Here is a 25,956-nt window from a genome sequence, read left to right on the forward strand (position 1 = left end):
TTAAATCCAGAGAGATTTTTATTACACAATTTGATTTTTTACATCAATAAAATCTTAGGTATATAACAATACAGATGAAGGAACAAGAATTTAATTTGTATTGAAATAAATATTAGATATACAAAGCACATAGAGTGAAAAAGGGTCACAATAAATTAAAGTGGAGACATCGTTTTGCTCAATCACCAAAGAAAGCCCTTGACACTTCCAATTTCACACCATCAAATTTATCATTCTTGCTGATTTAAGCAGAACACAAAACAAATATGGATCCCAGGGCTTACTTTCACAGGTACCAGCATAGATAATTTACTACAGTGATCCAATTTGGAAATCAGTAGGGACCAGTAAATCGCTGCATAAAAGAAAGAGCGAATGAGGTCCTTTTTCCTTAGTGTCAGCAGGCTATGATTATTATGTTTATTAGATTTTCTTGAAAGGACTTCACATTTTCTCAAATATTCAGGAGAAATATATTTCCCCTCTGAGCCCTACATTAGCATTTATGTGCGCTGGTCTTGAATATAGGAGAATGATGAATTTTTCAATTTATTTTATAAATTTACACAGTCTGGATAGTATTGGCCTGAAGAGTAGAACTCCCCAACCTGTACAGTATCAGATATTAAAAATGGATTCAAGAGAAGTAACTAAGAAATGCTGACATACTATATATACAAATGTTTTAGTTCAATATATCCCATTATATGAAGCACCAGAACTACTGCATTTATAAATCAAGCAGTTCTTTATGACTCTTTCTAATCTTTGTAACCCTTTTACATTTGTTCCAATATAAACACATTACAAATGTTACCTGCCCAACACTTTGCCCATTTGGTCTCAACTTACAAACTTATATGTAAGCAAAAATTCCTGTCAAAAGCAATTGTTCTATTTTAAAGGTACAAAAGAAAATTTGGAATCCAACTGTCATGAACCAAGAAAAACAAAGAGTTAGTTTAAAAGGACTGAGCCTATCAAAAAGTTGGCTTTAAGAAGTCTATAAAGGAAAATGTGAACCAACTCTTGAGCCTTTTCTTCTCCTCTAACAGGAGTTAATTTTTAGATTCCAGCAGAAGTATCTTTCAATTTTCTTCTTATCACTTTTCTAAGAAACAATCTCCTTCAGATTTTAAAAATACTGTACTTTATCTCCTGTCACATCAGCTCAAACTCAATGCAGTCAGTTGTCCTATTTGCACTGCACCAGAGAAAGAGCACTCCAGAGCTAATCCCTCACACAGGAAAAACGGGGTTCCTTCTAAGAATCCACCTGAATACCACCTTAGAAGATACACATGTCCTAGAATAATTACTACCAAGAATCCTTCCAAACTTTTAGCAGCTCCTTTCTTATCCTTGATACCAGATCCAATAACAACTTTCCTCTCTGAATATTAGAAGAGGACTGCTCATTAAAACAAACCCTGGAAAGGACCTCCTGGATTTATAAACACATGCCTTTGGTATACTACCTACTGAACTACACTGTCATTTAGCCTGTGCAGATTTCTCCTAATCCTAGAGAAATTCCAACAAGGTTTACAGAGAAACCAGTTGTCTCTGCAACTGAATTTACAAATCTAGGTACCACTGTTGATACGATAACCCAAATTCTCAATATGCTTTTATATTACTGTGAAAACTCTAAATTTTAAGAAGCTGAACTGGATATACCTTGTATACCTACAAAATGACCACGGAAAAATTTTAAGTACCATTCTTCTACACACCTGACAGTGAAGGTGAACGAACAAAAAGAACAATTTTATAACTGGTGTATTTAGGTTGATTTAGGCACTCTTTGTAAGGAAAAAAACAAAACAGAGCCCATGACCTGAATAAGGCCACTCCCAATTGTGGCCTATATTATCATTTAGCCAGAAAGCAAACATGAACAGGGTACTACTTCCAGCTTTTCAACATCTCAATTATTTTTTAAATGTACTCATATTTGGAAAATATTTGTTGAGTTCTGGGTAATTACGTATTAAAAAGGGCCATGGAATTCGGGTCCTTAGTTTTACAGGCCACTTTGGGTGGCATTTAACCTTCCAACAGGGGCTGTGAAACAACTGTGGGGGCGGGGCTATTTGAGGAAAGAGTGCCACCTACTGATCATATATATACATAACTGTCGGTGGTTACTTTCTCCTTTGAGGTTTTCATTACAGAATTAAGAATCAAAATTAGTCTAAATTTGGGTAGCTTTGAGGCTAGCAGATCCTAGGGGGATTTGGGTGGGCATGAGTGGGAGAAGTGTTTCACAATCACTATATTAATCAAAATAAATTCCTCAGGATTAAATAGGAGTCTTTAACCACAATCCCTCAAAGTTAATTTCATTCACTCTGATCTCAAACTTTAAAAAAAAACTAAGTCTCCCGGTTCCACTTATCTTACTACATATACACTCATTTTCCTTTCCAAAATGATTAATATTCATATACTAAACATACAAGCCTACTCAGAATTTTTCATCGTGATTTTTAGAAAGAGTATTCAGACAGCTTTACAATTCAGAGTATAAAATAGACCTCCTAAGTCTTTCCTAACTTCTGGTATAGTATCAGCATGCCTTGAATTTTCCCTGTAAGGGAAGTTTCTAAATATGTAAATTTAATTACTTACTTACTTCCAGGAGCATCTACTTTGGTGAACTGTATTGCAAGAAAATTTAAATACAAACTATGATTTAAGAAATTTCTCTTTGGACTGATTACAAAACAGAGTTTAAATTCATGAGGAATCAAATAAACAAAAAGAACACAGAATTCTTGTTCTAACAAAAGTAGGTTTTGTGTTAGGCTTCTACCTGTCCAAGAGGGTTCAATTCAAAAAGTGCTAGAAGGACAACAGCACCACACCACTTCCTAAAGAATTAGATATTCTGGATGTTAATGCAACTTTTTCAAACCTGGAAGTAAAAACAGGTTCACCTATGCTACAGTTTCTCCTACTTCATTCATTCCATATACTGCTACTTTATTTCCTTAATTTTAATTTGATAGGTGTACATATTATGCTGTAATTTCAGATGCCAAATCAGTTGGTTCTACATATTCATATTGCAGAATTCCTAGCTACAAGCTCATGCAAACTAAACATCTAGTAATGCTCAATGTAAAATTTACTTTTTCATGAGTTGAATATTTTATTTAAAAATCAAGCCTTCCTTTAAAGAACAGTCCAATATGAGCATATCAGAAATAGAATCCTGTTATGTGATTAAAAGGCTCACCTTTTAAAGCACAGAATGTTCTAAATTATAAGTTTTACTGTTAAAATTCTTTTTGTTAAGACCAACATGAAATCATTTCCTTTAGATAAATCTTTTTCACCAACAGTAATTTCCAAACTGAAGAGGAAAAACTCAAAGGCATACTTATTGGTCATTAAAAGTAAAAGACAATCAGAGTAAAAACAGCTCATTAAAAGAAAATTAATAAATGGAAAAAACAGTGAAATCTGATGAGTTCTATACTTTAATAGTATTGCTCCAAGGCTAATTTCTTAGTTCTGATAAATGTTGTAAGATTTAGGATAAGGGGAAGCTGAGTGAAAGGTAGACAAGAACTCTCTGTACTATTTTTTTAACTCTTCTATAAATCTAAAATTATCTCCAGATTAAAAAAAAATTGTAGACAAAAAACTAGTAACTTAAAAATAAATATACCTTCAGCTGCCAAAATTTCTTGATATAATTCAAGACTTAATTTTTAAAGACATCATTAGAAATCATAATATACTGTTTACTTAACATTACAGCCACTTTATTGCTCTAGAAAATTAGTTCTTAAAACCATCAGATTATATATAGAATGATAATGAGGCTAGCCACACACCCACCCACCCATCCACTCAATCAACTGTATTTCATGAGGCTGCTTTTCTAACTTAGTAGATAAATATTACAAAAATACAAAAAAAGTTGGCTACAGTTGAGCTATCAAGTAGACCTCACATTTCCAGAGATGGGAAAGTTGAATAAACTGAAAACTGTTACTGACAAGTTACTAATGAATTTATCTGAGAAATCCAATTACGTGCAGACAGAAGAAAACTGGTTACAAAAACCATTACTGTGTACTAAAATTTTTGCAGTGTCTTAAACATTCCCAATCATGCAACAGTAATAAAGATCAGAATGAATTTTATAAAGAAGTTGACGGCAGCTCAACAAACAGGATTTAACATATTATACTCCCAATTTTACCTATGCGTTACGAAATTAAAATACACACTGTTCCCCCTCCCCACAAGTCCTCTCCAGCCCCATCCCCAACCAATTATCTTACCTATAAACCTCTCCATCTAAGCTTTTAAATCAGATTTCATGGGTAAGTATGTAGTCTACAGGATAATCTTCATTATTATTTCAGAACAGACACCAGGCACAGGCATATGTTCAATCTCCAGTTACATTCCTTTCAAAACACATCTGAACTGCTGCCACTGCCTGTTAAATTCAAGCCTAAGAAACCGAGAGAACTGGCAGTCAAGAGTCTCATCTAGGTAATTCTAGAAACTATATTGACGCTAATATTCTACATGTCCACATTTGTAAAAGTGTTTCCTATTTGAGAAAGGTGACTTTATGGATCTCTGCAAGGAAAGCTGTGGAACTACTGCTTTCCAATGTAAAACAGTTGTGACCCCAGATATTTACCCAGTTGGCTAATAAGCTTAACAGTTCAGCCTTTCTAAAAAATATTCAAAGCCACATTAAGTAATTATGGAAATAAAATTCTGGAAGGTCAGAGCGTAAGATGCATGCAGAATTTCTCTCATAATGGTACATCCAAAATAAACCCTAACAAAGCAGCACAAAATCAATTAGTAACAATTTGAAATTAAATACAGTGGTAAATGCTTCTTTTAAAATCATCAACCAAAATTACTGAATGGCAAAAGAATACTGTCTCAAAATATAATGAATTCATGTATGTTAATATTACCATGATGAAATCATGCCAGATATAAATTCAGGGTACCCATTAGGTTGAAAGAAATTTTAAAGCTACTTTTACAAGAGAAATAAATGTACTTCATGATAAAGGCACAGCAGCATTTAAAAAAATTTTTGATACATTTATCACATGATAGAAACTTCCTTAATCATTAACAACACAGAAGAGTAAAATTTTCTCGGGGAATTTTTTTCAAAGGCTTGATTTAACATGCCAGAAAAATGATTACTTTTCCATTGATATGCATTTATGTAAATTATGTAAATTAGACTGAGGTCAGTTTTACACCTGGAATTAACAACCCCTAGCAGAAGTACCAACTGCTAATAATGCTTATTTATATTATATATAACTTAGCTGGATGTTAGACTACGCAACTGTTGGTGCCAGTCTGCTTATAAAAGCAATACTCTGGAGACAAAGTCTTCTCACAAACAGTGGGCAAGCAGGTTTCATTATCACATGTTCAACAACAATCCTCAGTTCATTGAACAAGGTCCTGCAAGATAAAATAGTTTTCTTTCAGAAACCAAAGGAAAAAGAATACAAAGCAAATGCTGATGAAGGCATTTCCCACAGCCATTAAAGAATCTGAGGTAGGGGCGCCTGGGCGTCCGTGAGTTCGAGCCCCGCCTCAGGCTCTGTGCTGACAGCTAGGAGCCTGGAGCCTGCTTTAGATTCTGTGTCTCCCAGGGCGCGGTGGCCAAGTGGTAAGGCGTCGGTCTGGTAGATTCTGTGTCTCCCTCTCTCTCTGACCCTCCCCCATTCATGCTCTGTCTCTGTCTCAAAAATAAATAAAACAGTAAAAAAAAAAAAAAAAAAAAAAAAAAAAAAAAAAATCTGAGGTAAAAGAACTACAATGTGTAGGAAATACACAAAATAAAATTCTGAAAATCAACATTTGTGTCTTTTGTTTGTGTGTATGGGGGAGGCGGGTTGAGGGAGTTCATTTAACAAAAGCACCTAATAAATGGTTATCTCTGAGGGCTGGGATTAGGAGCGATTTGTATCTTCTTAATAGTAGAGTCACATCATCTTCATATTACCTTAGGTAAACTCAACTAGTTCTAAAAAAAGAGAGCAAGGAAGTGAAAATTATATACCATGGGCAATCCCACCTACCATTTTCCTTAAACTACTGCCTTACACGTAATGCCTCTCAGAGCTTTCCCATCTATAAAATAGGAGTATGTACTTCCTGAAGTCAGTCATGGTGTGATTATTTAAATGAGACAACACAGAAGACGTTCAATGAAGGCCATTTCCCAGTTGGATCACTCCACTCATCAAACCAGCTTACTTACCTTCAGACTGAAGTCCAACTCCTTAATATCTAATGCCCTCCTAGTCTTAATGTTTGTTTATTTTTGAGAGAGACAGAGAGCGCCCGCACGTGCAAGTGGGGGAGGGGCAGAGAGAGAGGGAGACACAGAATCTGAAGCAGACTCCAGGTTCCGGGCTGTCAGCACACAGCCCAATGTGGCACTTGAACCTGCAAACTATGACATCATGACCTGAGCTGAAGTTGGACGCTTACCCAACTAAGCCACTCAGGTACCCCCACCCTCCTGGTCTTAATTGAAATTTCTGCTTCATCTCCTCCCACTCTCTGCCATGACTCCTATATCCCAGTTATGTTGTACATTTATTTCCAAAGAGGTTGTGGACTTTTAACTGTGCTTGCTACCTCCAGAGGACCCCTGATCACATACTGTACACATCACATACGTACTGTACACGCTAGCAGACACAAAATCATGTATGTTGGCTGAACCGTAATTTTTAAGAGATTTTGAATCATCACAAGTAATTCTTGACTATTCATTTTTGAATTTTCACTTATGTGCTGACTCATTCTACATAAAGACAATTGTGTTCTACCTTCCTGTATCTTCAGGGTTATTTTGCTGGTTAGGAAAAAGTAAAAATCGTTTTAAATAGGATGTAACATGCTCTTACACAAAAGCAGGAAGAAAATTTGGAAAGACGCACATTTATCCAAACACCTGCCCTTCTTGTGTCTATCTTTGGGAAAGACCCATTACACACAACTCTCCTAGGTTCCCAGGCCAGAAACTTGAGGGCTTCCTTATCTTGGTCTTCTTCCCTAACCCCTAACTTCCTACCTCCTAAGTATCTTTCAAATGTATCCCCTTTTTATTTTACCACGGAATTAGTTCAGGCTCTGGACTAATCACAGTCTCCAAATCAGTCCTTTTGTCTTCTTGGGGAGCCTGTAATACATCTTCTGGAATATTTCTAAATCAGATTGTATCATGTTCCCAAACTCTCCACAATACGAACTTCAAATGCTCTTCCTCTCTTGAAATAAAATCCAAACCTTTCATGCTCTAGTCCCTGTCTTACCCTTCTAGGCACAGATCTTCATGACTTCCCTATACACTTCTTAATTCAAGCAACATGCCCTCTCAGGCACCCACGTACCAGAACTCAGACTTCAAAAGACCTGACTTCTATTACCACCTCTTCAGTGAATTCTCATCTGCCTCCCTCAGTTTTCTGAGCTTTCACAGAGCCGTCATCATCACATTGACCTACTCAGCTGTGTAATTCACTCAGCTCCAAGTCTCTACAAAGCAGGTACTTTAATCCTACATAAACTTGTTATCACCAACACACAATCACTGTCTTCTGAATAAATAACTCAAATAAAACTAGAAGGCACCTTGAAAATACTCTAGTCAAACCTCTCAGATTACAGATGAGGCCTAAAGAGGTCAATGGCTTGTTCTAGTCACAAGGCAAGTTCTTTCACTCCTGGCTCTGTCTCTGGCATAATCTATACCAAGTCACAGAGCTCCTTTGGAGCAGCACTGACAACAGAAGTGTCAGCGATGATGAAATGTCCATCTGTGCTGTCCAATACAGTGACCATCAGTCACACTGGCTTTCAAGCACGTGAAACTGGTTAATATGACTCAGGAACAGAGTTATAAATTTTATGGGTTTTAATTAATTTGTATTCATACAGTCAGATGTGGCTGGTGGATGGCCAATCTACAAAGGACTGAAACCACTAACTTGAGAATGAGTATCGTGAGTGAGTATGTACAACTGGCAAATATAGTCTCAAAATCCCTAACAAAAAAAAGTGTAGCATAGAAAATATAGTTTTATAGGATGTTTATCAATGTTTATAAGCTCAAATATTTCCCATTACCTTTCTACTGTTTTGATTTGTTTTACGTGCTTATGGGAGATCTTTGAAAATGTTTATTAACGCATACTTGCGTTACCTGGATCCTCTGCTATCCGTTCCTTTTTTATCCCACGGGACACTTCTAAATCTGTGTGTTAATCCAATTTAAGGCTATGTGGAGAAAATGGGAGATGAAGAGGGTATAAAGAAGCAGAGAAAAATCTGCTGATGAAAAGTGGATATTAGGGCAGGGAACTCGAAGATAATATCTGAAATGAACACATGAACCAGAAAGAAAAAGGACAAACACTCATGGAATCAAGAAAAACTGGGGGCGCCTGGGTGGCGCAGTCGGTTAAGCGTCCGACTTCAGCCAGGTCACGATCTCGCGGTCCGTGAGTTCGAGCCCCGCGTCAGGCTCTGGGCTGATGGCTCGGAGCCTGGAGCCTGTTTCCGATTCTGTGTCTCCCTCTCTCTCTGCCCCTCCCCCGTTCATGCTCTGTCTCTCTCTGTCCCAAAAATAAATAAAGAAAGAAAGAAAGAAAGAAAGAAAAAAAGAAAAGAAAAACTGAAGGTTTGCTGGTGACTAGGGACTCATTAAGAATCTATGTCTGTGGGCACCTGGGTGGCTCAGTCGGTTAAGCATCCGACTCCTGATTATCTGCTCAGGTCGTGATCTTGCAGTTGTGATCTCGCACTTGTAAGATCAATCTCCACACTGGGCTCCACACTGAGCACTGAGCCTGCTTGGGATGGTCTGTCTCCCTCTCTCTACCCACCCTTCCCCAACTCATGCCCTCTTTCTCTCTCTCTCAAAATAAAGAAATAAACTTAAAAAAAAAAAAAAAAAGAATCTGTGTCTGAAGTAAGCTCTATTTTAGGAAGTACTGTAAGACACTAACAGAGTATAAAAGCCCCTCAAAGGACTATCAGAATCACAGAAAAAGGAAAATAAACGATGTATTAAGAACATAACAATCTTCCTGAAACCACTACTACACTATATGTTACCTAGCTTGGATTTAAATAAAATTAAAAAATTAAAAAAATATATATAACAGAATCTAAGCTCTTTTAAAACATTACTTCATTTCACCCCCAGGAGCTGTTCTTCTCTACCAATGAAGAAATTAAAATTTAAATAACTTGCCTAAAGTTACACACCTGGAGAATGATGGAGACCAGCATTCAATTTCAGTTCTTTTTACTTCGCTTGTGAAAATATAATAGGGATTGTGCTAATACACTCATTGTATTTCTGACGAATTCTACTACACAATGATTTTATTTTATTTTATTTTTTTATTTTTTTTTTTCAAGGTTTATTTATTTTTGGGACAGAGAGAGACAGAGCATGAACGGGGGAGGGGCAGAGAGAGAGGGAGACACAGAATCGGAAACAGGCTCCAGGCTCTGAGCCATCAGCCCAGAGCCTGACGCGGGGCTCAAACTCCCGGACCGCGAGATCGTGACCTGGCTGAAGTCGGACGCTTAACCGACTGCGCCACCCAGGCGCCCCTGATTTTATTTTTTAATGTTATTTTTGAGAGAGAGAGAGGAGAGAAAGAGAGAGAGAGCTGGAGTGTGAGTGGGGAGGGACAGAGAAAGAAGGAGACACAGAATCAGAAGCAGGCTCCACGCTCTGAGCTGTCAGCACAGAGCCCGACGTGGGGCTCAAACCCACGAACTGTGAGATCACGCCCTGAGCCAAAGTTGGAGGCTTAACTGACTGAGCCACCCAGGCACCCCACACAATAAATTTACTTTAAATTTAAAAACAAAAACTATGTTAACATTAGTCTCTCAGTAACAGATCTAAGAAACTACTGAAGACAGCTACTCATTTCAGATTTACTCTAATTTCTGAGATCATCATGCATAACTAACTGTATCATTTACATCTCCATTCCTGAACATTACAGTGACTCATTAAAATATTTCCCTGCTTCCTCAATTTTTCCACTCTAAACTATTTTGCACAAAGCTATCAGAAGAATACAATCATGCCCAAACCATCATTCCCATACATCTAAAAGATAAATTCCAAACTTGTTATCCTGAAATCCAAGAAGTTTTATGATATAGCTCCAATATACCTTTTTTTTTTTTAATGTTTGTTTATTTTTGAGAGAGACAGAGACAGAATGTGAGTGGGTTAGGGGCAGAGAGAGAGGGAGACACAGAATCCGAGGCAGGCTCCAGGCTCTGAGCTGTCAGCACAGAGCCCGATGCGGGGCTCCAACCCATGAGCTGCAAATCATGACCTGAGCCGAAGTTGGACACTCACCCAACTGAGCCACCTGGGCACCCCTCCCTTTTTTTTTTTTTATACTTTTTTAATCTTAGCTGCAACCACTCACCATTCAGAATCTCCATTATAGTCCAACAGTTCTATTCAATGCCCCTTAAACATGGCTTGTTCTTTCTTGTCTCTGAACTTGTGCTCTTACTCTCTTCCTACCTAAAATGCGCTTACCTATTATGACTATTCAAAGGTTTTAATTCTTCTTTAGCACATTAAAATCTCTGTTTTGTGAAACTTTGATGGGCTGTTTTATCTTCTGGCTCATTGATTTCTCCTTACCTTGGACTATACTATTGATATGACAAAGCAAACGTAACAATTCATCACAATGGTTTGTGAACACTGTATCCTGAACTATTGTTTCCTTATTATCTGATGCATGCTTTTGCTTCTTCAATTAGGGAAGTTCCTTGAGACTGGGACTCATGTCTTAAACATCTTCAAATTCCTTAAACTTGAATACTATTTTAGTGGAGGTCAAGGTAAATCCGGTCTACTTACCAACCCTACTAAGGCCTGGAACTTAAATTTACCAAAATAACACTTGCTTCTAAACATAAAAGCTAAATAACTCTTAAAAGTTATACATACTATATTTCACAGTACTCTCAACAAATAAAACATTTAAACTAATCACCAGCTTACCGACAATATGGATTTCTTCGAGAGGAATACCGAAGAGTAAGAAATCTATAGTAGATAAAAGGCTGGAGCAAACTCCCTTGACCACTGAAATAAACAAATACAAGGGTAAGAAATATACGTTATCAATTCATATATATACTTTCAAAACTTAAAGGCAATTTAATTGAGGAATGTGTCTTCGTTCATTAAATGGTCAAGATAATATCTATCATGTCTAAATCAAAGTTATTCTTAAAAAGGAAATAAAAGAATGGCGCCTGGCTAGCTCAGTCAGTAGAGGATACAACTCTTGATCTTGAAGGTGTGAGTTCAAGCCCCAGGTTGGGCACAGAGCTTACTTTAAAAAAAAAAAAAAAAAAAGGAAATACAAGAATGTAAGTGATTGGTAAAAAGTAAATGTTATTGTTTAAATTTTTACAAACATGTATTTATGTATTACTTTTAAAAAGTTTAAAAGCTATTAAATCAGAAAATGTATGCTTCCATAATTACCACTAATAATTGATCATCAAACTGTGAAACTTTATAACACAGTAAATGAAAAGTGGTTCATTTTATACAAACAAAACAAAAAAACCTGTAATTATACAGGTCTCTAGTAAATTTACATAGCCTATACTAACTATTTTTCTTGGTTAAAAAGCACAATTACAATACCCAAGAGCCATATACTTATTTATGAAATTCTAAATCAAGAATTTTTTTCCCAGGAAAAACTATCTGCATTAAGACATTCACTGCAAATAACTACAAACTAAATGTATCAACAACCTAATGTGGGTAGTTAGGTAGCAAAGCTAAGTATATCATCTTTACTTGATGGAGTTAGGATGCAACTACCTAAAATCTTGATTACGAGAACAATACAGCAACTTTGAAGACTGCAGAGTATAAAACTATACGTATTATTACCATGGTATTTTAAAACTTTTTTTGAGGAAATAAAGATGCTAAATATGGCTTTTTAAAGTTAATTTTTGTCTTTTCTTCTAAATTGTGATATTACTTTCATAATACAAATTTACGTGATTACAAACTAAGCACTGAACTAAATGTGTTACATCCATTTTCCCCAATAAATCCAGTGACAAATCTTTAACTCTTCAAATTGAAATAAACACATACTATAAAAAATACAGAAAACTCAATGAAAAACAAATGTTCCATCATCCAAGTTAGCTTCTTCCTCAGAGTTACAGCTCAGTCTCTAAAATATCCTTCCAGAAATTTCCATGCACAAGTATGTATAATGCCAACACTAATACAGTGCTCAGTTTACAATTCACTGAATCCACTTTACTATAATATGGAAGTGACATTATCATTCCCATTTTAAAGATGAAGAAAGTGAAGCAGAAAAAAAACATACATATGCCCTTAAATACACACACCCCAAAATATAAAAAGGGGAACACCCTACACAATTCTTAACGAACTTTTAACATTATATCTTGGAGACCATCCCCTTTCATAACACATAAATTTACCTCATTCTTTTTACAGATTCAAGCAGTTCATCTTATGCATTACTACAATGTAACAAACTCTCTACTAACAAATAAATAAAGCTACAAGGACCTTCCTTTTATCTTTCTTTACACGCATATTTGTGTACATGAGGTAAACTCAGACTTTTTTTTTTTTTTTTTTTAATTTTTTTTTCAACGTTTATTCATTTTTGGGACAGAGAGAGACAGAGCATGAACGGGCGAGGGGCAGAGAGAGAGGGAGACACAGAATAGGAAACAGGCTCCAGGCTCTGAGCCATCAGCCCAGAGCCCGACGCGGGGCTCGAACTCACGGACCGCGAGATCGTGACCTGGCTGAAGTCGGACGCCCAACCGACTGCGCCACCCAGGCGCCCCAAACTCACAGACTTTTTACATTCATTTTTAAATATAAAGCTTGAAGCAACACTGTGAAAAAAGCAACTTAATGAAGCCTTCTAATATTTACATTGTGCTTCTATCATGAAGGGGTCATCTAAGGAATAATGATTTTAAATTATTTTTAATTTTATAGTTTGTGTTAAATGCAAGTGACATACTTAGAGCATCACTAGCTTTCCCTACTAGTGACTGAATAAAACCGTATACCCTACTTTAATTTTTTAGAAAAACAAAGTGATTCCTCCAATATTTCTGGTAAATTCTCATCTCTTTTACAACAATCTTGAAAAATTAAAATCATTTTGTTTTAAAATTTAAGTGTTGTTAAAAATTTAAGTTTATTTAAAAAAAAAAATTTTTTTTAATGTTTATTTACTTTTGAGAAAGAGAGACAGTACAAATGGAGGAGGGGCAGAGAGAGAAGGAGATGCAGAATCCTAAGCAGGTTCCAGGCTCTGAGCTCTCAGCACAGAGCCCGACACGGGGCTCGAACCCATGGACCACGAGATCATGACCTGAACTGAAGTCAGATGCTTAACTGACTGAGCCACCCAGGCGCCCCAACTTTATTTATTTATTTTGAGAGACAGAAAGGGCATGCACATGTGCAAGCACGAGGCAGAGCAGACAGAGAGGAGAGAGAGAATCCCAAGCATGCTCTGTGCTGACACTGGGCTTGATCTCACAAACCATGAGATCATGATGACCTGAGCCAAAATCAAGAGTCAGAAACTTAACTGACTGAGCCACCCAGGCACCCCTAAAATTTAAGTTTTTTATATGTGCAAAATCAACGCTCAAAAGGCTAAGTTAATGATTATATCAATTAGAGTCCAAATCCCCCACACTGAATAAGAAGTCTTCCCCTGTGCTATTCCAGACTTTACTTAGATTATATTATCTAGCTTGTGACCCTATAACCTGAGCAACATGTGGGATCCTGGAGTTTCCAGAGAAAAACATTACTTAAAAGAACAGACGTATTTATGAAGAAACCTGTAAAACTTTGTTTCTAGCTTATAGATTGCTAAAAAAACAGACATGCAAAAATCTCACTAGTTAAAGGCAATGAACACTAAAATGAAGTATCTCATAAACAAAAATAAGTTTTTTCAAATTAGTAATATTATGGAAAACATAATACAGACATCTTAGATGACAATCTAGCATGGTCTAATAAATACAAAATGCACTTAGTGCATCCTCAACAAAATCATTTCTGGTTTAGAGAAAACACTGGCACAAAAGTATAAGTAGAACAGTAAAAAAGAGGGGCGCCTGGCTGGCTCAGTTGTAGGAGCATGTGACTCTTGATCTCAGCATCATCAATTTGAGCCCCATGTTGGGGGTAGAGATTACTTAAATAAATAAAAATTTAAAAAAAAAAAAAGTAAGTTTACTGCATCAATATCTGGAAAAGCAAGTATTTGGAAACAAATGTTTCCCCATTAATAGGGGAAACAGGTAATAAAATGCAGTTTATTAATATGACCAAACACTACAAAGCCATTAAACGGAACAAACCAGAACTGTATCCATCAACATAAATAGGTCACGAAAAAAGCAAGATGCAGACAAATGAGGCATTATGGCACTTCTGGTGTAAAATAAAAACTAAACCCCACACCCATAATATGCATTTTCTATGTATCTGTAGAAACATTTAAAAGTACTACATGCATATACACATACCAGAAGGAGAGTACAGAACTGCAACAAGGATTCATAGTCAAATGATATTTTAGCATTTATCTATAATGTCCTACTACTAGAGAAACTAAAAATTGAAAAAGCAACAATCCAGGCAGAAATGTAGTTTCATTTTTTCCCCAATTCAAATTATTTTTTTCCCAATTTGGCTTTGAAACTAGTCACTTTTTTCCACAACAAAGAAAAACACTAACAGAGACAGAGAAAAACTTTTGACTTGGTAACCAAAGTTTATGTCATCCAAACTTATCCTCCCATTCATTCATTCATTATTTATTTATTAATTATTGTGATTAGCCGGTGCTCATCACAAGTGCACTCCTCAATTCCCATCTACTTTACCCATTCCCCCACCCATCTCCCCAGAAATGTAGTTTTAAAACTTAAATGCAAGAATCTTGATAGGAAGGGTCAATATCAGTCTGATCTTCTAATTTTTAACAGGACAACTTTCTTTATTCATGCATTACTTGTATAATTAAAATACAAACAAAACACGAAAGTGACATTAGGCTACTATTACTACCAGACTAATTTTTCTGCAATCTTTCTAGAAGAAAAATCATCTAAATAATGGCAGAATGCACTAATCTAGGCTTCCCAAGACTCTTTCAAAGACAGTGGTTCTTAAATTCATTTTCAAAGTGTTAAGTGGTAAATCACAAGGAATGATAAGACAAGTTCCTAAGTTTACCATAATGTCTCAGATTCTCTATAATAAAATGAGAAAAATGGTTGCTAATATTAATCTTGAACAGATTTAAACAGGATAAAATTTGAGTTATTATATTTATTATGAACACTTAGTCATCTGCCTCCCAAAACCAATGTATTTTTATTCTTACCTAAAAAGCATAAAAACTGTAGCAGGCATCAAGAATATTTCATTACAAGCAATGAATTTCAGAATATTCTGTTGATTAGCGCTTAGTTTATCCAAGATAGATCTCAGCAAAGGTAAACTATTTGAACCCTTCGCCTAAAACGTAAGAAAACAAACATTAGAAATAATGAAGCATTTTTTTATGTAAAAAAATTTTTTTTAATGTTTATTTTTGAGAGACAGACACACACACACAGAGCGTGAGCAGGGGAAGGGCAGAGAAAGAGAGGATACCCAGAATCTGAAGCAGGCTCCAGCTTCTGAGCTGTCAGCACAGAACCCGATGCGAGACTCAAACCCACAAATTGCAAGATCATAACCTGAGCCGAAGTCGGATGCTCAACCGGCCTAGTCATCCATGCACCCCTCACAGCATTTTTGATTATTCAGTTATTTTCTTTCTTCAGATAAACAGTATAGCCAACAGGCAAAACAACTAAAAGAAAATTATTTTGGAAATGGTAATATGAAAGTTTGCAAAATAAGGTAAAAGTTAGTGTATTTTCCTGCATTGCTGTATTTTGTGTATTTGAAAAATTACAAAGACAACTTTAGTAGTAAGTCATTTTCATGCCTTATTTTTTGTAAAAAAGACTAGATTATTGCACACACACAAAAATGGTGGTTATTTCTATCTAACCAGTCTAACAAAATCTTACTACTTAGTAATACAGTTAAGGTATTTGTGACTCCTTAGCTAAATAAAGGCAGAAATTACAGAGCCCAATTACCACTATGACCAAAGAACTACAGGAATAAAGAAGACAGCTGGGATGCCTGGAGTGGCTCAGTCGGTTAAGTGTCCGACTTCGGCTCAGGTCATGATCTCACAATTCATCAAGCCCCACATCGGGCTCTGTGCTGACAGCTCAGAGCCTGGAGCCTGGTTCAGATCCCGTGTCTCCCACTTTTTCTGCCCCTCACACTGTCTCTCTCTCTCTCTCAAAAATAACAAATAAAAAACATTAAAAAATTTTTTTAGAAAGAAAAAAAAGAAAACTGTCAACACAAGGCAAACATTTGTATATTTTAATTCAAATGTCAGTGCATATGCAGTCAATCTGCCTGGCACACTTAACTTGGGCTTAATGTTCCAATCCAGGAATAAGAAAATATTTTAGGAATATTTTAGTTCTGAATATTAACATAAAAGATATTCAACACACTCTACTTACCAGGTATGTTAAAATTAAACAATGACAGAAGAGGAGATCTCTGACAACTTACCAAACCTAAAAGATAGATTTTTTTTTTTTCTTTAAACAAAAAGGTCTATTTCAAACTTGAGAAATTCCTCTGGAAACTAGGGGGTAATCTGCAATACAATCCTTTACCTACAAAATGCATTTTGTGAAACTTAAATACAAAATTTCAAACTTAAAACTTTCAAATCACTAATAATTTACAAGTTTGTAGGGAATGGAGGAAACTTTTATGACAAATGCCAAAATGTCTTAGAACTCAAATTCATGCCAACAGTCTGCAATCCAGAAGTCAAAAAACACCACAGCTTTACTTACATCAAGGACCTTTTTCGTATATGTGGCAGCATGAAGCAAGGAGAATAACAACACAGGAAAAATACTCACTGAAGAAAACAATTAAGGAAAAAATTTAATGTTTATTAAGTACTTTGGTATTATGCCCAATATAGATCTGAAATGGCATCTGCAAAAATGACTTCAGCGGTGGCTTTTGTTTTACTGATACACTTTGCAACCAAATGAAGCTTTTAATCTGTAAACAATTTCAGTTTCTAAAGCTCAGTTTTTTTATGAAAAAAATTAAAGTGATAAAAGTTTCCTTTTCTATTAGATAATAAAATATTGTAAACAATTAAATTGAAATCTAGGCCACCTCAAAGCCTTAAATATGACAGCTTTTAATTCCACAAAGGCCATCCTGGACAAAAGAATTTGCCTTCAAATTCAAAGACAGTCTTTGTACTGCTTTCCTCATCAAAACTGCTTAGGAAAGAATGTGGGGAACAGTTTAAAATGTACTTCCCCAGGGGTACCTGGCTGGCTCAGTCTGTACAACATGCAACTTGATCTCGGGGCGCTAAGTTTGAACCCCACGTTGGGGGCAGAGTTCACGTAAAATAAAAATGAAAAATAAAACTTTAAAAATGACTTACCAATTTTCCTCAACTAAAGATCTTGCATTATCTCTTTCCTATAAGATCCCCATTATCTCTTTCCTACAAGATCCCTATTATTTCAAGATACCGTACCTATGAAGCTTGTACAGCCATGTGTTCTCAACCTGTACTGAATAGAAAGTGTGCATTTGGGGTTGTGTACAGTTAATTCAAAGTCTCATCAGTTTAATTACAAACATATTTGAGTTCAATTGTTTGGCTTTATGTCATGGATAAATATACAACTTTCATTCAGCTTTTTGAAAAATGAAAATTGCTCAAAAGATCCTATTTATTACCCCAATTTCTGCCAGGTCAAGAAAAATGAGAGCAAAAACACTGTCAAGTATTTTCCTAAAATGACAGAGACTGTTCATCCATCATGAAGGGCAAAAATACTCAGCCTAAAAGTATCTGCAGTTTCTGGGATGCCTGACTGGCTTAGTCAGTACAGCACGTGACTTGATCTCAGGGTCATGAGTTCAAGTCCCATGTTGGGGGTAGTTTACTTTAAAAAAAAAAAAAAAAAAAAAAAAAATCAAAAAAATTTTTAAATTACCCTTATTTAAAAAAATTATTTGCAGTTTCTAGGAAATGAACCATTATATTTTTCTACATTAACTGAAAGCTTGGTGTGATGGGAAACTGTGATTACTGTAACACAAAGAGTACCAAATTCATTCATTATAACTATAACTCATTAGATCCAAAGGTCCCTAATTTCCAACTGGCAAAGATGACAGTGATCTATACCCAAGGTTTACAAAAATCCTACCTCTCATCTAGTAGCTCTCCAAATTAACATCCTAACCAATTCTTCCCCAACACACACAAGAATTAAGTAAAATGCCAATTTTCTCAGTAGAGATCATGTATATATAGCTTTATACTTTTTTTAAAAAATTTTTTAACGTTTATTTATTTTTGAGACAGAGAGAGACAGAGCATGAATGGGGGAGGGGCAGAGAGAGAGGGAGACACAGAATCGGAAGCAGGCTCCAGGCTCTGAGCCATCAGCCCAGAGCCCGACGGGGGGGGCTCGAACTCACGGACCACGAGATCGTGACCTGAGCTGAAGTCGGACGCTTAACCGACTGAGCCACCCAGGCGCCCCAATATAGCTGTATACTTTTTAATCAATCATAGATCACTTTGGAACTGATGAAAGCTACAACTCTCTTCTCTAAGGCCATTGTAAAATCTTGTTGGTTCTTAAATAGTTAAATTTAAACTCTGACACATATCCTAACTTAAAGCCTGATTCTGCAGAAGCAATGCAAGTAACGAAAACAGAACCCTGAAGAGAGTCAAGACATGTGGGTTTTAATCATGGCTCTGACACTAACTTCATTTCCTAGGTCAAGTGTCATCAAAGCTACAGATTTTTTTATTTTTTATTTTAAGAGAGAAACAGGCAGTGCATGTGAGCGGGGCAGGGGGCAGGGGGCAGGGGGAGAGAGAGAATCTTAAGCAGACTCCACGCCCAGTGCAGAGCCCAACACGGGCTCCGTCCCACGACCCTAGGATCATGACTTGAGCCAAAATCAAGAGTCAGATGCTCTACTGAGCCACCCAGGCACCTCAAAGCTACAGACTTCTAACCAGTTTTTTACTTCTAACATTCTATAATTCACAAATCCTTAGAAGAGATTCATAATCTTAGCTTTCAATGTAACTTTTAAACTATTCAGAAAATAAAAAGGGTGAAAAGTCTACAAGTTAAACCCTAAGTACCTATCATGGCTAGACATCAAGGACAGCATCACCCATGTAAATGCAAAGATCAGAACACAACTTTGTAATATGACTTTGGGCTCATCTTTATTTACTAACATAACACCCAACTACTTTTAAGAATCAGATTAGTATTGGGGTGCCTGGGTGGCTCAGTCGGTTAAACGTCTGACTTCAGCTCAGGCCATGATCTCGGGGTTCAGGAGCTGTCTGTGCTGACAGCTCAGAGCCTGGAGCCTGCTTCGGATTCTTTGTCTCCCTCTCTCTCTGCCCCTCCCCTACTCACATCTGTCTCTCAAAAATAAACAAACATTGAGAAAAAAAATTTTTTTTAAATAAAGATTAGTATTGGGGCACCTGGATGGCTCAGTAAGTTAAGCATCTAACTTGATTTCAGCTTAGTTCATGATCTCACAGTTCATGTGTCCGAGTCCTGCACTGGAATCCGTGGTAACAGCATAGAGTGTACTTAGGATTCTCCCTCTCTCTCTCTCTCTCTCTCTCTCTCTCTGCCCTTCCCCCAACTCTTTCACCTCACAATGAACATTAGTAGATCAAAGGTCCTATGGTAAAGAAACCTACTGAAGGCCGTTTGATCCAGTGCTTCTCAAACATACTAAAGTCCTCCTCCCCAACCCTCCCCCATGTTTTTTGAAAACCACTTATCACCCAACACACTTTTGAAATGTATAAACATACAATTCCAAATGAGTTCTTTAATCCTCATTAGCTCCAAAGATTATCCATGTGTCCTTATTTTCTCCTCTATCCACAGTAAATACTAGTATTTTTATTGTATTTATTAATTATCCAATTCTCTCTTAAATAGGTTATTTCTTAATGAATTTCCATTTGTTTCTAGCTCACATGGAGTTGAAAGAGCCGAGGATTCTTTTTTACGGCAAGATATATGGGCACTTTCCCAAAGAAGATTGAATCAAATAAAAAAAACCTTAAATATTAAAATAAGTCCTCCACAGTCCTGTGCTTTTAATCTGAACTTCACACTATCCATTGCCAACAGAGAGGCTTACAAGAGGCAGGAACGAAGACACAAAATTTAAAATCCCCACACCAGCTCTTCAAATTTAGACTTTACATTTTAGAGTCAGAAATTCTCACACCAAATGTATCTTCATTCGAATTAAGTGCCAACAAACCAACCAACCCAGGCTTCATGGAACCCCTTACTGTCGAACCTTCCCTACTGCAAAAAATAATCAGAATCGTCTATATGCTTCATACGCGATTTCCTCATCAAGAAAGCACAAAAAGGATACTTGTAACCGGGTAGGAATTGACAAAGATGAGTGAGTACAACAGGTAGTGGCAGCTGTCTTCCAATAAAGCCTGGGCCAGGAATGCTCTGCTTAACTGGAAATGTGGTAATCTCTGGTGCAGTCTCAGAGCACTAGTAAGAGCATTTGCCAGTAAAGCACGCTGGTAAAAGCTTGCAGCTTCGTGCAACCTGCAAATCACCAGAGGAGAGGTTATCATGAGACTTAACAACTACCATGTCTCTTCCTCCTTTGTGGATTGCATCATCATTGCACAACACCTAAACCTCTTCCATGTCAATAGAAAAAAATTACTTGAACCTACTATACCTTCTCAGAAGCATCACTTCATATACATACCCAACTGAATTTTATAAAGCAGGCGTTCCTCCTATTAAGTTAAAGTGTCAAATAGGCAAAAAATATGAACTCCTCTCATCCCCACACATCCATTTTCTTTCTGATTTTCAACTTGATGTCAACTTTCACAAAGCACACGATATAAAATATTCCTTCAGTTGGTACTACTACTGGGTTATCAGTGCCTAAAGGAGACCTGCATTTTATTTGTCCTTGAAACTCTTGCAGTTTAACAAGTCTTCCACATAAAAGGTAGTCCATAAAAACCGACTGAATTGAGTATCAAAGGCAGAAATCTGTGTAATACATACCCAAGAAGTGGCAGAACAAACAAGGCAGAGCAGTAAACTGTGAACAATCGAGAAAGCCACATGGCCGTGTCCAGTTTATTGGTCATCATGAATTGCTAAATTGAAAAAGAAAAATATTGTAGTGAACTAAACCTGCAAATTATCTAAGAATGAAGATTACAGTTTTACTCCTATTCAAAATGTCTTAACAGCCCTGTAGCAATTATTTAAAATCAAAATGAAAACTCTTAAGGCAGCTGTTTCACATATACGCTCAGTAACACATCCAAACACCTTATGGCTTTGATGCAGAAAGCACCAAAGTACTTAAATAGAAAAAAAAAAATAATTGATATTTTAAAAAATACAGACTAGTTAAGAAACCTTTGAACTGAAATTTAACTACAATTGTCTGTATTCCTTCAACACTTGTAATACTGGCTTCATCTTTTAAAAGAATGCTAAATAAGAACTAATTGCTCTCAAGAGAACCATAGTGTCTGTTCTTAGAAAAATCTCAAATTCAAATAGGTAGGTTTAAGATTTGAGTAAAAAGGCATTACATAAAGCCACTTTGAATTAAATGAACCTTGCAAAAGGAGAAATGTAAAACCATGGTAATAGTCACTCACTACTGAACTTACTGGCCTGTGGATAATTTGCTTACGTATAAAGAAGGGCCTGAGATACTCTGTCCAAAATGTGGCTGTCAAATGTTAAATAGCACCTGCCTCTCCAATTTTATGACTTTCTTCATCCCCTGGAAACCGCCCCATACATCTTACCCCAGTTTCAATGGCCCTAGATTAAACTCCCATATACCACTTTATTCTCCATTTTTTCTCAATCTTTCTTTGCCCTTGCTGCATTTGCCAAAGATGTATCCATTATCACTAATCGAATAACTTAAAATCTGATTTCTCATTAAAAATGTGTCTTGTATTCAAATTCTTAAGTGGCTTTTACATTTTTTTTGACAGAATCTATGTTAATTTTTACATCAAGGTTCGACACAAACATACACGGATATACAAGTAAACAGAAGCTTCCCAAAACATCACCTTTCCTATGTGTGATGGATTTTGGTATTTTGTATTCTATTTAATGTTTAAGAAATACTTAGTGTTTCCACTATGCTGATTTCACAATTCATTTACCAATCTTAATGTGGAGTCTAAAGACACTACTCTAAGCAATCTAACTTAATTATCTTTTGAAATACTATATAAAAAGCTTTTGAAAAAAATGCAAGTACATTTTAAAATCCAAAGATGTTTTACTGCATGTCTTTATAACAATATGCAGGTAATTTCAGAAAAATCCCTGTTTTGGGGCACCTGGCTGGCTCAGTCGGTAGTGTCTGACTCTTGATCTCAGGGTCATGAGTTCCAGCCCCACGTTGAGTGTGGAGCCTACGAAAGAAAGAGGGAAGAGAGAGAAAGAGGGAGAGATGGAAAGAAATAAAGAAGAAAAGAAAGATGTCTGTTTTATTCTAACCAAACCTACTACATTGTGACTCCTCTAAATTTAAATGATCACAAGTAGCCAAGTGGAAGAACGAATCTAGCTTACTGTACTCAGTTTCTCCACAAATATTCAGACTGAAACTTAATTTTACAACATGTTCTTTAAAATCTAGGGGCATGGGGCGCCTGGGTGGCTCAGTCGGTTAAGCGGCTGACTTCAGCTCAGGTCATGATCTCGCGGTCCGTGAGTTCAAGCCCCGCGTCGGGCTCTGTGTTGACAGCTCAGAGCCTGGAGCCTGTTTCAGATTCTGTGTCTCCCTCTCTCTGACCCTCCCCCGTTCATGCTCTGTCTCTGTCTCAAAAAAAAAAAACAACCTTAAAAAAATAAAAAAATAAAATAAAATCTAGGGGCACCTGGGTGGCTCAGTCGGTTGGCCGTCCAACTTCGGCTCAGGTCATGACCTCACAGTTCATGAGTTCAAGCCCCGCATCGGGCTCTGTGCTGACAGCTCAAAGCCTGGAGCCTACCTCAGATTCTACAGCCTACCTCTGTCCCTGTCTCTCTCAAAAATAAACAAACATTAACAAAAAAATTTTTTAATAAAAAAATAAAATCTATTTGTTTAGGGGCACCTGGCTCAGTCAATGGGGCATGCGACTCTTGATCTCCAGGTTGTGGATTCAAGCCCCTTGTTGAGTATAGAGATTGCTTAAAAATAAAATCTTAAAAAAAAAATAAAACAAAACTGTTTAGGGTGTTTATTCTGTAATAAATCACTGGTCTCTGTGTTTCATTTTGAATACTTTATATATCTCTATTTTAGTACACAATAAAAAAGGTTTAAAAAAGTATTGGTTTATACTTTAAGAGGCAACAATCTAACCATGTTATAGTCAACAAATCTACTTAGGTGGAAAAACTATTCACACAGTCTCAAAGTATCATGCCACAGAATAGTTTTCAACTACAAAAAAAAAAAAGTATTTTTACAGTGGAGAATATGGTGGATACCACTTGAACCAAATAATCAAACTTAGTATCTGCAATGACGGAATAAATCAACATAAAATGCTTCTTGATATGTATAGTGCACTGAAAAAGGCAGACTATCACTTATGTACCAACAATCGTGCCAAAATGTTCAACTTGAATCTAGTGACCAGGGGGAAAAAAAACCAGACAACTTCAATTTGAGAAGCATTCTGCAGAACAAGTCTGGACTCTTGAAAGTCAAAAATGGCAAGAGGAAGAAGGCAAGGGAACTATTCTGGACTAAAAGGGACTAAAGGCCAGTAAAAGCAATGCATGCTTTTAGATTGAATCCTGGATGAGGAGGAAGACACTTTAACACACAACTGAGGAAATCTGAATATGGATTTTAAATAAGGTAACAACATGTATCAGTGTTAAATTTCTCAAATTTAACTGCAAATATTGCCACAACAGCTGCATCGTGGTCATGTAAAAGAATACTTAAGTATGTATGAATTGGCCATCATTGTGTATGCAACTAATTCTTAAACGGCTCAGCAAAATCAAGAAAAAAGAAAATTTGTGTATATAAGTGGAAATGCTGCAAAATGTTTAAAAAGGAAAAAGAGACAAGCTCAATTCACACACTCATAGTGTTTAAAATTAGAGACCAATACAAATAACTATTAAGCAGATCTGCATGCTAAGAATAAAATATTTACAGAAGCCTAATATCTCTCTTCGTTAAAAAAAAAAAAAAAAAAAAAGGTACGGATAAAATGACGAAAAGAAAAAAAAAGACCCCTCCCCCCTCACTGCGTAATTTCCATATAATGACATAAAACGGGCAGAGAGACGTTCTCTCCTAGCACGCCTGTGCAGAATGAGGCCTGTGTCACGGCACCACCTCAGGTGGCATCTTCAACCTTGGAACCTAGGACAATTAGAGACCGAGAGGGGGGAAGAGGCAAGGCGGCCCAATTTCCTTTGCATACAGGTGAGGGTCACCTGCTCCAGGCCAGCCCACTGTCGCTACCAACAGAAAACTTGTAGCTTCCTCCACATCTTCGCTCAAGATCTCTTCTCTCTACGTTACCCCCACCTCACTCACTAAGCCCAGGCCCTTTAAGCGATGAGCTGAAACGCCTCGGAACTGAGCAACACTTCCTGCTCCGTTCTAACTCTTCTAAACCAACCCAGAAGACCCTGCTCGCTCACTTACCACTGCGCCCGCCCCTTGGGGGCCGTTCGGGGCCGTTTCTGCCATGGGGAGATTCGCACACGCGCCTCGGACGCTGCAATCGGTAAGGGAAGAAAAAGGATGTAAGCACGGGGACACGACTCCGATAACCGTTTTCCCTGCGCCATGCAACGAGCCCGCCGCGCCCTAAGGGAACTCCGAACCTCAACAGAAGAAAAGTTTCGCCCGCTCCGGTGCAGCGAACTGCCTTGGGAGCACCCGAAGGGGCCGGAAAATACCTGTACGACACTGCCAAGAGCAAAGCCGGGCTTCTAGAAAAACCGGAGAGAAGGCGGAGCTTCGGAGCAAGACCCTACGGCGCCGATCTAACAGCCCCGGCTCCAGGTTCTTGCCGAACCTGGAAGTGCTCCTTTTACTTCCGTGGGGAAGAGGCGGTGACAAAGAGGTGAAACCGATAGGGGTGTCTTGAGGCATGACGGGAAATGTAGTTTTTCTTATTTCAGTTTCGCCTGTCCTGTACTCTAGCTGTGGAAGCTAACAAGGGAGGGTGGCGAAGCAACTTTTCCCGCTTCTCCAGCTCCCAGACGATCCTCTCTGTCCCTGTCCAAACCCCAAAATCTCTCTGCTCTTTTATGCAGAAGCCGTAGAAATGTCTTCTTTGCTGTTTAACTCCGCAGGTTCGCTAAGCCCTGTGGTCCTAATTATAAAAATTTTCAACAAGTACTTAACAAGACCTGCTATGTGACAGGCCCCAATGCTTGGCATGGAGGGTAAAAAAATGAATATGACACAGATTGTGGGAAAGACAAACCGAAATCACAGCATAGTGCTTGTGTAATATGGAGAGAGGCCATAGTGGAGGGTACCTAAGTCAGAAAGGGTCTGGGAAGGTTTCCTGGAAAAGGTAATTCTGGCCCTAAATTTTGAAGGACAAGGAGAAGTTGGCTAAA

At 37.2% G+C, this 25,956-nt stretch overlaps 1 protein-coding gene and 1 long non-coding RNA gene across 5 annotated transcripts in view; one reads left to right on the top strand and one right to left on the bottom strand.

Moving 5' to 3' along the window:
• Positions 1 to 25,423, bottom strand: TMEM33 (transmembrane protein 33). Of its 3 annotated transcripts, none has more exons than XM_045474220.1 (8): positions 25,285 to 25,423; positions 25,028 to 25,100; positions 21,388 to 21,482; positions 20,720 to 20,907; positions 17,086 to 17,153; positions 15,528 to 15,661; positions 11,084 to 11,167; positions 1 to 5,472 (listed from the first exon to the last, which is right to left on the bottom strand). In XM_045474220.1, the coding sequence occupies exons 2-8, from the start codon at positions 25,070 to 25,072 to the stop codon at positions 5,343 to 5,345; spliced, it is 744 nt and encodes a 247-aa protein (XP_045330176.1). In that variant the 5' UTR covers positions 25,073 to 25,100; positions 25,285 to 25,423; the 3' UTR covers positions 1 to 5,342. The 3 variants fall into 3 exon arrangements, with proteins under 3 accessions (XP_045330176.1, XP_045330177.1, XP_045330178.1); XM_045474221.1 differs by having other exon boundaries at positions 25,210 to 25,399; XM_045474222.1 differs by lacking the exons at positions 25,028 to 25,100; positions 25,285 to 25,423 and adding an exon at positions 22,622 to 22,708.
• The window catches only part of LOC123596057, a 25,559-nt gene continuing 24,940 nt past the window's right edge, over positions 25,338 to 25,956 (top strand). For both annotated transcript variants that reach the window (XR_006711503.1, XR_006711502.1), the window contains exon 1: positions 25,338 to 25,451. This is a non-coding gene — a long non-coding RNA (uncharacterized LOC123596057). The remainder of the gene's footprint in view (positions 25,452 to 25,956) is intronic.

Source organism: Leopardus geoffroyi, chromosome B1 (genome assembly GCF_018350155.1).
Source record: "Leopardus geoffroyi isolate Oge1 chromosome B1, O.geoffroyi_Oge1_pat1.0, whole genome shotgun sequence".
NCBI lineage: Eukaryota > Metazoa > Chordata > Mammalia > Carnivora > Felidae > Leopardus > Leopardus geoffroyi.

Bases quoted from the DNA above. Each gene is read 5' to 3' on its own strand.
- TMEM33 (XM_045474220.1), bottom strand. From the start codon at position 25,072: ATGGCAGAAACGGCCCCGAACGGCCCCCAAGGGGCGGGCGCAGTG. The intron at 11,168-15,527 runs GTAAGAATAAAA...TGTTTATTTCAG, and splicing joins ACAGTTTTTATGCTTTTTAG to TGGTCAAGGGAGTTTGCTCC. The intron at 5,473-11,083 runs GTAAGCTGGTGA...TTTATCTTGCAG, and splicing joins CGAAGAAATCCATATTGTCG to GACCTTGTTCAATGAACTGA.